This window comes from Pristis pectinata, chromosome 4, assembly GCF_009764475.1.
Source record: "Pristis pectinata isolate sPriPec2 chromosome 4, sPriPec2.1.pri, whole genome shotgun sequence".
NCBI lineage: Eukaryota > Metazoa > Chordata > Chondrichthyes > Rhinopristiformes > Pristidae > Pristis > Pristis pectinata.
In genome coordinates, this window is record NC_067408.1 from 91,714,175 (window position 1) to 91,729,478 (window position 15,304).

General features: G+C 38.4%; 1 protein-coding gene across 1 annotated transcript in view; it reads right to left on the reverse strand.

Annotated features, from left to right (window-relative positions):
- Positions 1–15,304, reverse strand: part of gdap2 (ganglioside induced differentiation associated protein 2) — a 37,841-nt gene continuing 22,537 nt past the window's right edge. Inside the window, 6 exon segments of the mRNA XM_052013380.1 lie at positions 1–1,430; positions 3,660–3,803; positions 6,489–6,543; positions 11,446–11,585; positions 12,870–12,946; positions 15,003–15,079. Of these exon segments, the coding sequence (XP_051869340.1) occupies positions 1,383–1,430; positions 3,660–3,803; positions 6,489–6,543; positions 11,446–11,585; positions 12,870–12,946; positions 15,003–15,079 (541 nt within the window). The 3' untranslated portion in view covers positions 1–1,382.

Below are 15,304 nucleotides of genomic sequence, written 5' to 3' on the forward strand. Positions count from 1 at the left end.
AGATTGCAACATTTACAAGGTGCTTGCCAGGTATTTGGATAGGAAGGGCACAGAGGGATACAGGCCTAATGTGGACAAATAGGATTTGCGTAGATAAGCACCGTATCCAGCACGGACGATGTGGGCATTAAGGGCCTGTTTCTGTGTTGTACATTTCTATGATTCTATGATTTCTATTGAAGTTTTAAACTCTATAATATGAACAAGAAATTCTGTTTTGTGTTTAAATGGAAACCATAATACGTTCTGTTCAGTAGCTGCACTGCAGCAGTAATCTTAGATTTTTGTTAAGTCAGTTGCTGTTAAATGGAACAATAAATACAATTACCTTGAAAGACTCTCAGCAAAGCAATACAATAATACTAATTATGAGTGCTAATGATAATTTATGCTGCAATAAAAAATGTAATACAATTTTCATTAGGAATCCAACTGGAAACCTGATCCATAACAAGATAATAAAAAGCCCTGTGACAGTAACCCTTGAAATAAACCACTGCACAATGGATCAATTATTTGTGGAAGAACAACTGCAGTAAAATGAGACTTTCCTGCTTTAATGAGTCAACTTTTGTAACATAATCAACCTATGACTCCCTATCTCAAGTACCCTTCGATTGAAGTCTTGTGTCACGTTTACCTCATGCAATGCAAAAGTATATTTCCTAAACCTCAATAAATGCCTTTGGAATAAGACACATTAATTGCAATACATGTTAGCTGGTCACCCATGAAGAGTAGAATGTGTAGGTTTGCTCTACTGCATTGAATCTGAATTGCTGGATAAATGCTGACCCTCCATTTAGCAGCAGATGATTAACAACAAATATTGGCACACAATGTACCATTGTTAAAAACAAACCTAAAAAAATTTACATCCCAAATGAACTGTGAAAATATTAACAGGCTATACTCAAAGATAAATGTTCTCAGTACCACAGGTGATTGTTACTATGCAATTTCTGATGTCAGGAACTGAAACACTTTATATTCCATCATGTTTATGTTAGGAAGAAACCTTTACATTATAGTTAATCCTCTCCCATTCCACCTCCAGCAATTTCCACAATTTTGAATGGAAGTTAGTTATAACTTTAGGCAGTACATTAATAACCAGTAATCCAGGAGCTATTAGGATTTGAAATAAATGACCTTAAAAATCAATTTTAAATTAACTAGAAACACATTGTAAAAGCTTGAATCTCAAAAATAAAGGTTGCTGTCCCTTTGCAATTTGTGACAAATACAATTATTTGATTGCTGCTCCAAAACATTTTAAAAAATCTGAGGAAATAAAAGCTCCATTACTATAAACATATACTATTCATTCAGAACATTCAGTTTCTCATGTGCAGCCGTACATAGAAAGACATGCTAATTCTTCAGAGGTCAGGAGAGGAAGGGCATGAATACTGATAAGGTCCATTAACCTGCGAACAAAATACAGAGAAATAGTCATTGGAACTTCCTTCAATTTAACATTATTGTGATAGCAAAATACTGCAGATGCTGCAAATCTGAAATAAGAAATGGTAGTCAAAGAGGTCAGGTAGCATCTGAAAGCATATTTTTCTAAAATATTCTTTAAAAAAAGTCATTGACCCAAAACAATAGCTTCCCGTCCTTTTGACAAATGTTGCCGGACCTGCTGAGCATTTCCAGCATTCTCTGGTTTATTTCCTCTAATTTAGATTTTACTTCCTCTGCCAACCCAGTACTTATTCAGAAAGATAAAGCAATGCTCACAAACCTTTCCCTTTTGATGTACCATAGCTTAACATATCCTGCTAAAATATCCATATTTCATTACAATGCAATAGTTTACAACTGGTTCCCACTTATTCAGAAGGGCTATCACTATTATTCCAGTTACACTAATGAACCAACTATACAAGATTTCCACAGTAACAGATTATTTAGCAGTAACTGAAAATTACTAAATTAAATTCAGTTACCACATGTAAACTAGTTAGATACACTCACTTCATTTACAAGATTTTTTTTAGGATTTTCATACATGCAAAATTTCAATAAGCATTTTTTTCTTAGAAATAATGCGCCATATCTCGCAGGCTAATGCCAGTTCTAAATGGTACTGCTGGTGTTTAGTCAACTGAGCAGCAGCAAGTCCAGAGATTCTATGCATTCAGTGTCTGAGCTGGAAGTTCCAGACTTAGTCAGAGATTCAGACTGCTGAATCTGTCAGTTTATTCCATTGCTGAACTCAACAACGTACTCTGATGAAGCCTATCATTTATTTATTCTCCTTCAGGTAAACTAGAACACTAGACAGTGGCTACTCTGTGACAGCCTGCTATATGGGGCTTCTGTTCAAAATAATTGTTAGTTTTTTGGGAACATCACTCTTAATCCAGCTCATTTTAAATTAAGGCTATGTTGTTGTTATATCCTACTGAACTATTAATCCAGCAGCAAGGACTAATCTCAGTTCCCAAGATTAAAAAAAGTAAAATGCATCCTGAAGTCCCCAACACTAGGGAATGAAGTCTGTCATCCTTATTGGTTTAGCCTATTGGTAATTCTGGGCTTGTCATTTCCCTTTGCTGTAACCTAGCAAGCAACTCAGTTCTATTGAACTGTTATTTCAAGAAACAAGAGTTGGTCACTAAATGTCAGCCTTGGCAACTGTGTCCACATCCAAAGAAAAAATTAACATGGCATCCACTAAATCCCCTTTCTAGATATGGGAAACCCAATCCATAGTTAGAATATTGCTAATGTTGTATAATGTCTAGTTCCCCAAACCCTTCACCCCTTTAAACCTTGGAGTTCTGAGCAAAAATAAATACAGCTTCTATAAGAAACAATGTTCAGAATGTGATCCCCAATTGAGCCACATTGAAGAAATTATTATTTGCTTGGACTACTTCCATCACCATAAATAAATCCTAATTCAATGGGATCTCTTCCAACTTTCATCCCCAAAGCGTGGTAAAATTCAATGTATTCTCTGAAGAGGGCAGGGGTGGCATGAGGAAGAAAAGATGTGCTGTTATTACAGACATTGCTGGACATGTATGTAAACTAAAAGAGATAGCTGTTTGGCCAGATGATTTCCTTTCCCATTAGTACTAAACTTTCATGTGCCCATACACTTAAATAATTTAACCATCCAAATTTCTCAGATACCCTCCCATGATCATTTGTCACTTTGCTCTGCTACAAGATGTGGCAAGGAGCTGGTATAAACCAGGATGGGAAGTGGATGAAGTAAGAAGGTCCGGCAAGTTAGCTTATGGAAGAGCCTCACAAATTGGTGCAAGCAGCTATGAATCACTGCAAATGTAGTTATGGTATATCACCCTGCTCAAGTTTACTTATTGGAATTAAAACCTTTTTATTCACTAACTTTAATCATGTTATTTTTGCAAGTGTCCTAATTAGTACAAAAATATCTTATTCAAGTAGGGTCACTAGACTTGCAATCACTACGCAAAAGATGTATTTCACTGTGTGTTTCAATGTACATGTGACTAATAAAGATCTTATCTTACATAATAGATTCCCAGCCTGCAACAAAGTACTTCCAATTACAAATAAATAAATATGACATTTTAGATTAAAATACAATATGACATTTTCCAGCTCAGGAAGAAAGTTAAACAAACCAGTAAGATAAGAGTAATTTGTTGATTTACCCTAGCATCATATTCCAGCACAAAAGGAGGAATGTCAATCTGCTCTGGAGAAATAAGAGCAAACAACTGAGGGAGGTTCTCAATATAGTGCACTTTGTCCTTTAATCCCGAGACAGAAAATGTTGTGAACATCCAGGTCATCATCTGGGTAAACAGAAACAATGGAAAATAAACCACAAGTTTGAAAGCTCCAAAATTTATTTTCGTTATATTTTAATTAGATTAGCAATTAGACTGAAAATAGATTGTGGCAGTAACATTCTCCAAATGTTCTTTTGTTCTATTCTGGAACCTCAAGACATGAAGTGCTACACAGTGCATACAATTTAGATATGGAAATGAGTAATTAATAATGTCTCCTTTAAAACTACTTTTCCATTAATTTTCTTGGAATAAGTTATAAAGTGTACTTGCTATTGGTAGTCCTTAGTATTTTGCCACTTACTTTTATGGTGACATTGATCTTATCTTAGTCAAGCCATAGATTTCCCACACTAAGACAACAAGTGAATGGAATGTTGGTGCAAAGTAAAATACTGCAAATGATGGAAATCTGAAATAAAACAGAAAATGCTGGAATTCCACAGCAGGTCAGTCAAGTGAGTTTTTCTCCTACCAGATGCAAACACTTCAGGCCTATCAACCTAAAATGTTAGGTATTTCTCCCATAAAATGCTGCTCAACCTGCTGAGATTTTCCAGTACTGTATTTTATTTCAGATTAAAATGTCAGCTATGTCAACTCTTTTGAGCCATTCTAAGTTTTTGGAAGCTGCTGTACAAGCCATAAAAACAAGAAGACAGGTCAACCACTTTTTTTTCCAAAAAATAGAATAAGGTGAAGCAAAGATAGGTCAGATTACATTTCAAAAATTAAAAATATAGCTAGAACAGAAGAATGAGAGAAAGAAGAGAGACCTGTGTAGCAGCTGCCACCGCAATGTGAAAGCAAGACACTAGTCGGTGGGCTGCAGAACAAAAACTGATTTATTTTCCCGCCTTGCATGGGCCTTTTAAGAGGAATGGTTCCCACCCACCGAAAACGGAAATGACATATGCACTACGTCAAACTTTTCCCGTGTGCGGGTTCTCCCCGTTGCTCGGGGAAGACGAAGGCCCAATGCCACCTTGGGCCGCGCTGCTCCGACGACGCGTGACCCGACCGCCGAGCCGGTTCGCTTGCTCGGACAGTGAGTCGCTACACCTGGAGAAATCAGACTTAAGAATTTAAATTTAATTCGCAATTCAAAAATTCAACAATGATTGAAAGACTATTCCTGACTTCTAATAAATTTTTAATGAGCGAAAACCTTTAACATTTGCAAGCAGTCAAAGGCTTAAGATTCCATTTAGATTTGGATAAATTAGAAATCTGAAGTTGAATGGAAGTATGTTTTGATATACACAGATATCAGATGTGGTGTTCTTTTGGACATTTCATGCTTCTGGAAAGCCATGCTGCCCTTTTGTAATAATTGATCATTTACTTGTATAGCCAACTTACCAGGATGTAATGAAGTTTTGGAATGAGAAGGGAACAAATTAAATTAACCTCTGGGACATGATTATCCTTTGCATTGGCCACTGATGCTCTTAAATTTGCCGACTTTTTTTTAGTTAGAAAGATTAAATACTGCAATAGTAATTAGCTACTTGAGAACAATGCAAAAGTGAAAGCATTAAGTAAATACATGTATACCAAGAATTATAGACTCCCTGGTGATTAAGTATTCTTGCTACAATTTGTAGATGCTACAACTGAACTCAGTTCAATTACAGTGGAACCTTATAAGTATGAATGTACCGATATAGCAACATCCCTTAACATGCATGCAAGGGCTGGTAAGTGGCAAACAACATCCACGCCACAAGTGTTGCACAATAACTACCTCCAATGGTGTTGGGCAATGCCTATCTCCAATGAGAAAGTCTAACCACTTAATTTTGACATCTAATGACACTACCATCGCTGAGCCCTCCTCAACACAATATCCTGGGGGCTCTGCATCGACCAGATATGCAACTGGACAAGCAAACCTTCACTACTCGAGCAGGTCCGAGGCTAGGTGTCCTGTGGTGAGTAGCTCACTTCCTAACACCCCAAATCCTTTCCATCGTCTGCAAGGCAGATATCAGGAGCATGATGGAACATTCTTCAGTCACCTGGATGAGTGCCGCTCCAACAGTCATCAGAACAAAGCAGCCTGCTGAATTACATCCATCCACCACCCTAAATATGCAGTCCCCTCACCAATGTGGCATAATTACTGTGTCCATCTACAAAATGCACTATAGGTACTCGACTACAAATAACTGCACCTTCCAAACCCACAACCTCCGCCACCTAGAAGGGAGAGGGCAACAGGTATATCAGAACACACCAACTGCAGATACCCCTCCAAACCACACACCATCTCGACTTGGAAATACACTGCTATTCCATTACTGATGAGTCTAATTCCTGGAACTCCCCACCCAGCATTAGCTTGGGAGTACCTTCACCAGAAGATCTATAGCAGTTTAAGGTGGTAGCTCACGGTCACCTTCTCGGTGGGCAGTTTGGGAGGAACAAATATGCTCCTTGCCAGTGACGTTACGTACAAAAACTGATATTCATGTTTGAAACGTTAAAGATTAACAATGGCTAACTAAGAATGCAATTTGAGGCATTTGCCAATTATGTAATGTATATAAAATCAATGTCTTGCTAAAACAAATGCAATGCATAAGAATTTGTTCCTGCTCATTATGCAACTTCAGTTTTGTAGCTCTGAATACCACTGGTTGTATTATTAGTAATGCTGTAAAACCTATTACATAAAACTCATACCTTGGACCGAAATGTTGGATGTACAAAGTAAAATGCCTTCATATTTTTTTTGTACCTGAAGAAAGCAAAAAAGCAAAACATTTTAAGAAACTTCAACCACCACATGTCACCTTGTTCCTATGCAGATTGTCTTGTTTAATGCAGGAGAAAACTAACTAAGATTGAGAATGCTCCACACAATAAAAAAAATCCTCTGTACCAATGTTAATAAATAATGTGGCCCGGTCTGTTTCTTCTGTAACATATTCTCTAAATACATAAATGATCCCGTTGCGCTATTTTGAAAAACTACACAGAATTTATCAATATCCTGGACAAAGGTTATTTCCTGCCGAATAAACAACTGATCTGCCATCATCACATTGCTGTTTGTGGGAGCTAGCTGTGTACAATTAGGCTCCAATGTTCCTTATATTACTGAAGGTACTTTAATGGCTGCAAATGTTTTTGGATGCTGCACATAGGACTTGTAAGGATCTATAACAAATAACAAGTCTGTCTTTCTTTCGACAGTGTCACCCTTGTTTTTCATTGAAAATTCCAGGTTAAGGAATAGTACAAGATGGAATATGAAAAAATACCCAGTAAGTGAGAAAGAACTGCAATGTTACTATACTTATTAACTGGACCGGTACTTGTCACTTCATGAGGGGTTCATGTGAACAATTAGCACAGAATTTGAAGCCGGACTTTATGGTGGCTGGAGGGACAGGGTTGGTACAGGCTGAAGAAAGAGGGACAGATTCCTTAGCATGAGAAAAAATATTACAGCACATGAGATTAAATTATTTCAAATTCCCTTAATTCCCTAGATAATTTCCTTAAATGAAATTTATTGAATGTGGGAAATACTTCAAAATTGAGTTGACAATTGAATTATTTATGACTTTTAGCATGGAAACTTCATTGTTTCAATCTGATCGTGAAACTAAGCAACCTTGGACACGTCATTATTACTTACTTTTGAGTTATGACTATAAATAATACAATACAAAATATTTCTTTCACTTTACATTCTTTTCTGCAAACTGAAGAAAATTCCCGATGTGTTTAGTGGTGATTCTTGTTTCTATGATTCCTCAGTGAGAAAAAAATACAACATAAAAACAGGAGAGAACAAATCCTATCAAGATCTTGAAGTCACATTAGAAAAATCAAACTTTTGTAGCGGTTGCTACCGCGGAATAAAACAAGACTCTACTCGGAGGATTGCCAAACAGAACTGGTTTATTTTCCCGCCTTGTGCGGGCCCTTTAAGGGAGAAAAACTCCCGCCCAAAAAAACCGGCAATGACGTAAGTCCTACGTCATCAGGACTTTCCCGCGCGCGGGTTCTCCCCGTCGCTCGGAAAGACGAGGCCCGCCGCCATCTTGGGCCTCGTCGCTCCGACGCCGCGCGACCCAACTGCCGAGCCGGTTCGCCCGACTAGACGGTGAGTCGCCACACTTTACACATTCTGGTCAACTAATTTTAATTCAACTGAAACATTATTTTTGCATAGCTTTAATTTAACCCTATAATTGACTTTCTTCTCCTTATGCCACAAAGTCCTTGAGCATGTTATCACTTCCCAAAATCCATGCTCATCTATCACAAGGCATTACATCTTAACCTCTCCAATCAGGTTTCCACCATTGCCATGGTATTGAGAATAGTCCGGGGTCTCGGAATAGAATTGAGTACAGTCAAGGTTACTAGAGAGAAGGTGCTCAGTAAGCTAAATGGACTAAGGACAGATAAGTCTCCCGGACTGGATGAAGTGCACCCTTCGGGTTCTGAAGGAGGTGGCTTTAGAGATTGTGGAGGCATTGGAGATGATTTTCCAGGAATTAATAGACTCTGGTATGGTTCCGGAGGACTGGAAGGTCACAAATGTAGTTCTGCTGTTTAACAAAGGAGGGAGGCAGCAAAAGGAAAATTACAGGCCTCTTAGTCTGACATCGGTGGTTAGAAAGTTATTGGAGTCGATCCTCAAGGACAAGGTTATGGAATACCTAGAGGTGCATGACAAGATAGGTCCAAGCCAGCATGGTTTCATGAAGGGAAGATCCTGCCTGACCAATCTATTGGAATTTTTTGAGGTAACCTCAAGTAGGAATGGATGAGGGAGAGGCTGTGGACATTGTATATTTGGATTTTCAAAAGGCCTTAGACAAGGTGCTGCACAAGAGGCTGCTTAATAAGATGAGAGCCCGTGGAATTACAGGAAAGATATTAGAATGGGTGGAGCATTGGCTGATAGGCAGAAAGCAAATGGTGGGAATAAAGGGATCCTGTTCTGGTTGGTTGCCGGTTACTAGTGGTGTTCCACAGGGGTAGGTGTTGGGGCCGCTTCTTTTTAAACTGTATGTCAATGATTTAGATTATGGAATAAATGATTTTGTGGCTAAGTTTGCAGACGACACCAAGATAGGTGAAGGAGCAGGAAGTGTTGAAGAAAAAAGGTTGCAGAGAGACTTGGACAGTTTAGGAGAGTGGGCAAAGAAATGGCAGATGAGATACAATGTTGAGGAATGTGCAGTTGTGCACTTTGGAAAAAGAAATAAATGGGCAGATTATTATCTAGATGGGGAGAAAATTCAAAATTCGGAAGTGCAAAGGGACTTGGGGGTGCCTTTGCACTTCCCTCGTACAGGATACCCTAAAGGTTAACCAGCAGGTTGGATCGGCAGTTAAGAAAGCGAATGCTATGTTGGCATTCATTTCAAGAGGAATAGCGTATAAAAGGCTCTATGGGGCACTGGTGAGACCTCATTTGGAATACTGTGTGCAGTTTAGGGCCCCTTATCTTAAGAAATGATGTTGGAGGGAGTTCAGAAGATTTACGAGGATGATTCCCGGAATGAAAGGGCTTACATACAAGGAGCATTTCTCGGCTTTTGGACTGTATTCATTGGAGTACAGAAGAATGAGAGGGGACCTCAGAAACATTTCGAATGTTGAAAGAACTGGACAGAGTAGACCTGGCTAAGTTGTTTCCCTTGGTGGGTGAGTTCAGGACAAGAGGGCACAGTCTTAGAGGGTACCCATTTAGAACAGAGATGAGGAGAAATTTCCTTAGCCAGAGGGTCATGGATATATGGAATTCGTTGCCACATACAGGTGTGGAGACCTGATCGTTGGGTGTGTTTAAGGAGGAGATTGACGGGTATGTCAATCTCCTCCTTAAACAGTCAGGGTATCAAGGGATATGGGGAAAAAGGCCAGGAATTTGGGCTAGATGGGAGAATAGTTTAGCTCACGGTGGAGCAGACTCGATGGGCCAAATGGCCTACTTCTGCTCCTTTGTCTTCTGTGATCTTGTGAAGGCCTTAATGAGGGTTAGAAGTTATACAAGCTATGATTGCAACTATGGCAGCGAAATGAAGTGGCTTTGAACGGTCTACATCTCACATTCTGGAATCCCTAAACATCACTTTCACCACTTTCCTGTTTTATTTGAACATCCTCCTTAAAACTCACCTCTACCTATCTCCTACAAAGGTATATTTTGTTGCAAAAACAGAAAGCACTGAGAAGGTCAAGCAACATCAATGAGAAGATGAATCAATGTTTCAGGTTAAGGACCCTTTCTCAAGACTGGAAAATTGAGAAGACAAGCATATTAAGTTATGGAGAGAGGGAGGGGTGGAGAGAACAAAGGGAATGTCTGTGATAAGATGGAGACTAAAATTGTCAGGGTAACAATTATTTTAAAAACTGGCAGTTGGTGGCAGAGAAAAAAGATATCACACTTAAGTCCTCATTATCCACTGACTCACCATCTGCAGATCCACGTACTCACAAGGTCAGGGTCAGGAATATCAGAGGTTAAAAACATGGGACAGCTTTGTGGCTGGAGCTGAGGTCCAGAACATCAGCTGGGTGTGTGGCCAGACTCAGGAAAGGGATAGAGAACACTAGGGGTCAGGAATGCGAGTAGGTTTATGTACAAGCTGAAACTTGCAAGCTAAAATTTATAAGTTATAAATTATTATATCCACAGAGTGGTTGAACACTATGTCATTGAAGCCTTAATGTCATTGTCATCAGCCTTCTTGATATACCCTTTTATTGTTATCTGTGGGAAATCAGTGTTCTCATGCTTTGCGAATAATTAGGAGTTAAGTATGATTGAAACAAAGATACAGCCATATCTTGTTAACTTTGGTTTGCATCCTGTCTTAGACATTCCCTCCCTCTCTGCAACTTAACACATTTGCTTTCTCACTATTCCATTTCTGATGAATGGTCCCCGATCTAAAACTTCAACTGTTTCTCTCCCCACTGATGTTGCCCAACCAGAGTTCTTCCAGCATTTTCTCTTTTGTTTTGGATTTCACATATATTTCTTTTTTGTGCTATGGGCACCTGTATTTTCTGAATGATGATAACAATAGCTATTTAATGTTTAAATTTTCAATAGAAATTAGAAATGGGATTACCAGATTCTCATGTGCCATATAACTCTGAGACACGTTGAACAAGATGTCTTTCCAAGCCAGTCTCATTTGCCTGCATATGGTCCAAAACCCTCTTAACCTTTAAGGCATAATAGGGCAAAAAGTGGATGGGCACATGGTGGTTGTGTTTCTGTACTGCCAGTGAGAGCTCTGGGCCATTGATCCAGAGACGAGATCAAATGCCACAAAGTAATTAAATAAATCTGGAATGTTTTAGAATGGCTAGTCTCAGTAATGGTAACCATGAAAATACCAGAATATATAAAAATATGGTTTATCGATGCTCTTCAGGAGAGGGAAAACTGCCTTCCTTACTTGGTGTGGCCTGTATCTTATTTCATACCCACCAATGTGATCAACTTTTAACTGGCTCCTTAGTTGAGAGATTAATTAACATTGGATATTAGATGCCTGCATTGTCAGCGACTCCATGTCCCATTTGAACAAATTGTGTCCCCCATATCGTGTGATAATTCATGCAAATTAGGTAAATCTGCAAAATGGGTAAGACTTACTTTACATCGACTATGTCGTATAACTTCTTGAGGAATTCTGAGTCAGGATGATTGTGGTCACTGGTCAGAGTATGAAAGTACACCATAACGAACTCCCTTATAGCAATGTGGTCCATAATGTGAATAAAATACAGGAGAGCCTAAAGAAAATTAATGGTATTATAAACCATGGTTTACCTTTCAACTGCATTTTCTTTATTCCTGGCTCTATGGAAACAATATACACCAATTCCTTTTTGTCCATTCATGGTACTCAATTAGAAAATTTAATCAGTAATAAATAAAAAGAGATGGAAGTGAAGTGCTTAAGCCATGTAGCAACAAAAAAGATGATGAAACATAATTAAAAGCAACATGTCTGGCAAACTGGAGTCATACTCATAACAACACATCTAATCTCAGACATTCAACCAGGAAGCTAGTGACTGAGGTGAGGCACTGTTTTAAGTGTAATGTTGTCGCGTATATATTCTCACATTAGAGATCCCTGGAATGAGAAGTCGAAGTTACACTGGGAATAAGGTCTTGAAATTTTGTACTCCTCAATATTCTGTATTTACTGACATATAAATGGGTTGCTTCTCCTGTTAAACATCCAACAATGTTTTGTACTGAGTAAGCAGCATTCTTAGAAGTGACACACGCTTTGGAAAATGAAAATGACACTCTGTAAATTTCCAGTTAATGCTTCATAACATACTCTAAATGTAAAACTGCATTAACAAGAGATGCAATAGTCAACTAACCATTTTCTCAAGCCTAGAAATGATTAGTAATGGCATGCAATAAACATGGCTTTATCCCCCCCCCCTTAGCTGGGTGGGGGTAGAAAAAAAAGTCAATAATGGCATAACTTTAACACATTGTTGCAAAACGGGTGCATACAAAGAGGAGGCACCTCATATCTCCATATAATATAGATTCATAGAACCATAATGGCATAGAAGGCTACTATTCTGGCCATCAAGTCTCCATTGATTCTTTGTACATCATTCCCCAAACCTCCCCCTGCAAATTATTTTCCCCTAAGGGTCTACCCAATTCTTTTCTGAAAGCTCAGATTGATTCTCTATCCACTACCCTTAGAAATCTGCTGCAAATGAGGTTTAAATTACCATTGACTTAAGCCTTCACTTAAGTAAACATATACACAACTTCCCTGCATGCCCATTTATAGCTTGAATATTTATGACAGCACTGTTTTGAATAAAATTAACAAAACTTAAGTGATTGAACTGATAAATCAGAATTTTTTTGCAGAGGTATTACCCAACTGCTTCATGTTTATTGATAGAGAACGACATGTGTTGAAATTTGTTCATCCATGCTAAAATTTACCAATGTTGTGAAACAGCAGCAAAGCAAAACAATTTTTCTCTTTTAAAGGATGACCAATGTAGTAATAACTTTTCAATAAACCTTACCTTATCAGGATCTATTAGTGTTACGGGAATATTTCTTCCTACTATTACTACAACAATATGGCCACTTTTATCATATCCTGCAACAAATAAAAAGCATTATTATGCTAAGTGGAAAGCACGCTACAAGGTAGGTAGAGAAAAAGCTTACATATAGACTAAAAGAAATACAGAACAATACTTAAAAAAAATACAATTTTAAATGGTAAAATGTGAATAGTAATTGCTCTTTAGTAGGTTCAACAATGTCTGTGGGAAAAGAAAACACTTTAATATCTTAAGTGGAGAATTATTCCTCAACGCACCTTACACCGAGTAAATTTGTGTTGTTTCATTTTGTAAACTCTACCTTTCTGTACACAGAATGTAGAACATTACAGCACAGTACAGGCCCTTCGGCCCACGATGTTGTGCCGACATTTTATCTTGCTCTATTATCTATCTAACCCTTCGCTCTCACATTGCCCTCCATTTTTCAATCATTCATGTGTCTATCTAAGAGTTTCTTAAATGTCCCTAATGTATCTGCCCCTACAACCTCTGCCAGCAGTGCATCCTATGCACCCACAATTCTGTGTAAAAAAAACTTACCTCTGACATCCCCCTTATACCTTCCTCCAATCACCTTAAAATTATGGCCCTCGTGTTAACCATTTTTGGCCTGGGAAAAAGTCTCTGGCTGTCCACTCGATCTATGCCTCTTATCATCTTGTACACCTCTGTCAAGTAACCTCTCATCCTCCTCCTCTCCAAAGAGAAAAGAGCCCTAACTCACTCAACCTATCCTCATAAGGCATACTCTCCAATCCAGGCAGCATCCCGGTAAATCTCCTCCACACCCTCTCTAAAGCTTCCACATTTCTTCCTATAATGAGGTGACCGAACTGAACACAATACTCCAATTGTGGTCTAACCAGAGTTCTATAGAGCTGCAACATTACATCGCCCCTCTTGAAATCAATACCCTGACTAATGAAGGAAATATTTTCAGCAATATTTAAAAATAAAAGCACCACAAGAGTGTAATTGCTTATAATCCTTCCCAAAGATCACTGGAATTTTTTTTAAATGTAAAAGACATACCAGAATATCAAATGACCAGGTTACATTGACATACTTCATATTCTCAATCACTGCAATATCACAAAACTTGGGCAGAAGATAAACCACCCAACGAAGTACATATTGGTCCATTCTCCCAGAACATTGAAGAGCAGGGGCATGGATGCGAGAAGTGATTGCAAGCTGGAGTTCAAGCACCTAGAAACAGCCTAGTGAAACCTGCTGAAAAATGCACTTGGGTTAACAGATGAGATGCAACAGGATTTGGACTTGGCTGCCCAAACCAAATCCACATCACCTAATGTTCAAGCCTGCACAGGGACAATTGGTTCTTGGGCAAGTACGCAAAGCACTCTAGGACTGGGGAAACATCACCAACTTCGGAAGAGTTGGAAGAAAGTGAAAATCTGGCAAACAATTACAAACTGCAAAAATACACACAGATGGTGATTTTCTATATAGTCTCAATACAAAACACGTTTTAGGTGTATTTTGATCATACCATTAAGGACTGCAAATAATGCAAAATTAATGTGTCCATTTTGAAGTAGAAAATTCTGTGTTCTTGGCTACAAAGATTAGTTTTCCACTGAAAAGAACCGAACTAGGAATCACAAGATGACAAAGCCCAGAGAATATCTTATGGTAGGCTGATGGTTTTTGCAAAGATTTATACTTTATTCTTCATTATCTTTCCAATCACATCAGAATAACGTTCAGCAAAGCTCTTGATCTTATTTCATGCCACGATGGAAAGCAGCAAGAGATCACACAAATAGACATGAATGGTAAATCACTAAACCAACATCTGGTAACAGCTAGTGATAGGAAGCAGAAAGTGGGTGCAAAGCGGGTGAGTTGGAGATGGAAAAATGTGTGGGAGCAAGAATAAACTGCCACTAAATTAATGACATAAATGGACTAATAATCTGAGTCAAAAAAAAGCATGCTTTAAGGAATATCCCAAACAGGGAGCATAGATCCTTGCATATTAGAATCGCAGATTTGCTGGGAAGAACAGCTTGACACACATTATGGCTTTTTCTTGTTTGAAGTTTCAAGTCACTCACTCACCAGTCTGGTATAAAGCTTTTAATGAAGCAACATCAGAGAGATCAGCTGCTCTAGCTCTGCACAACCAACGGTTGTAGCTAAGAGAGAATAAAGCATTGTTGCGTTAATAATATTTAGCAAACAAGAAAAATTAGTGTTAGACATATAGAAGGAGAAATTAGTCTTTGATTGCCAGTTCTAACTGCATGTAAAAATAAAGACCAACAGTTGTACGCATCTCCACATATTCAGTTTTTCCTGAAGGCAGAGAAACGAAATGCATAAAGATAGCCAGTCTTCTCGCATGCAGTTAGAATTGATGA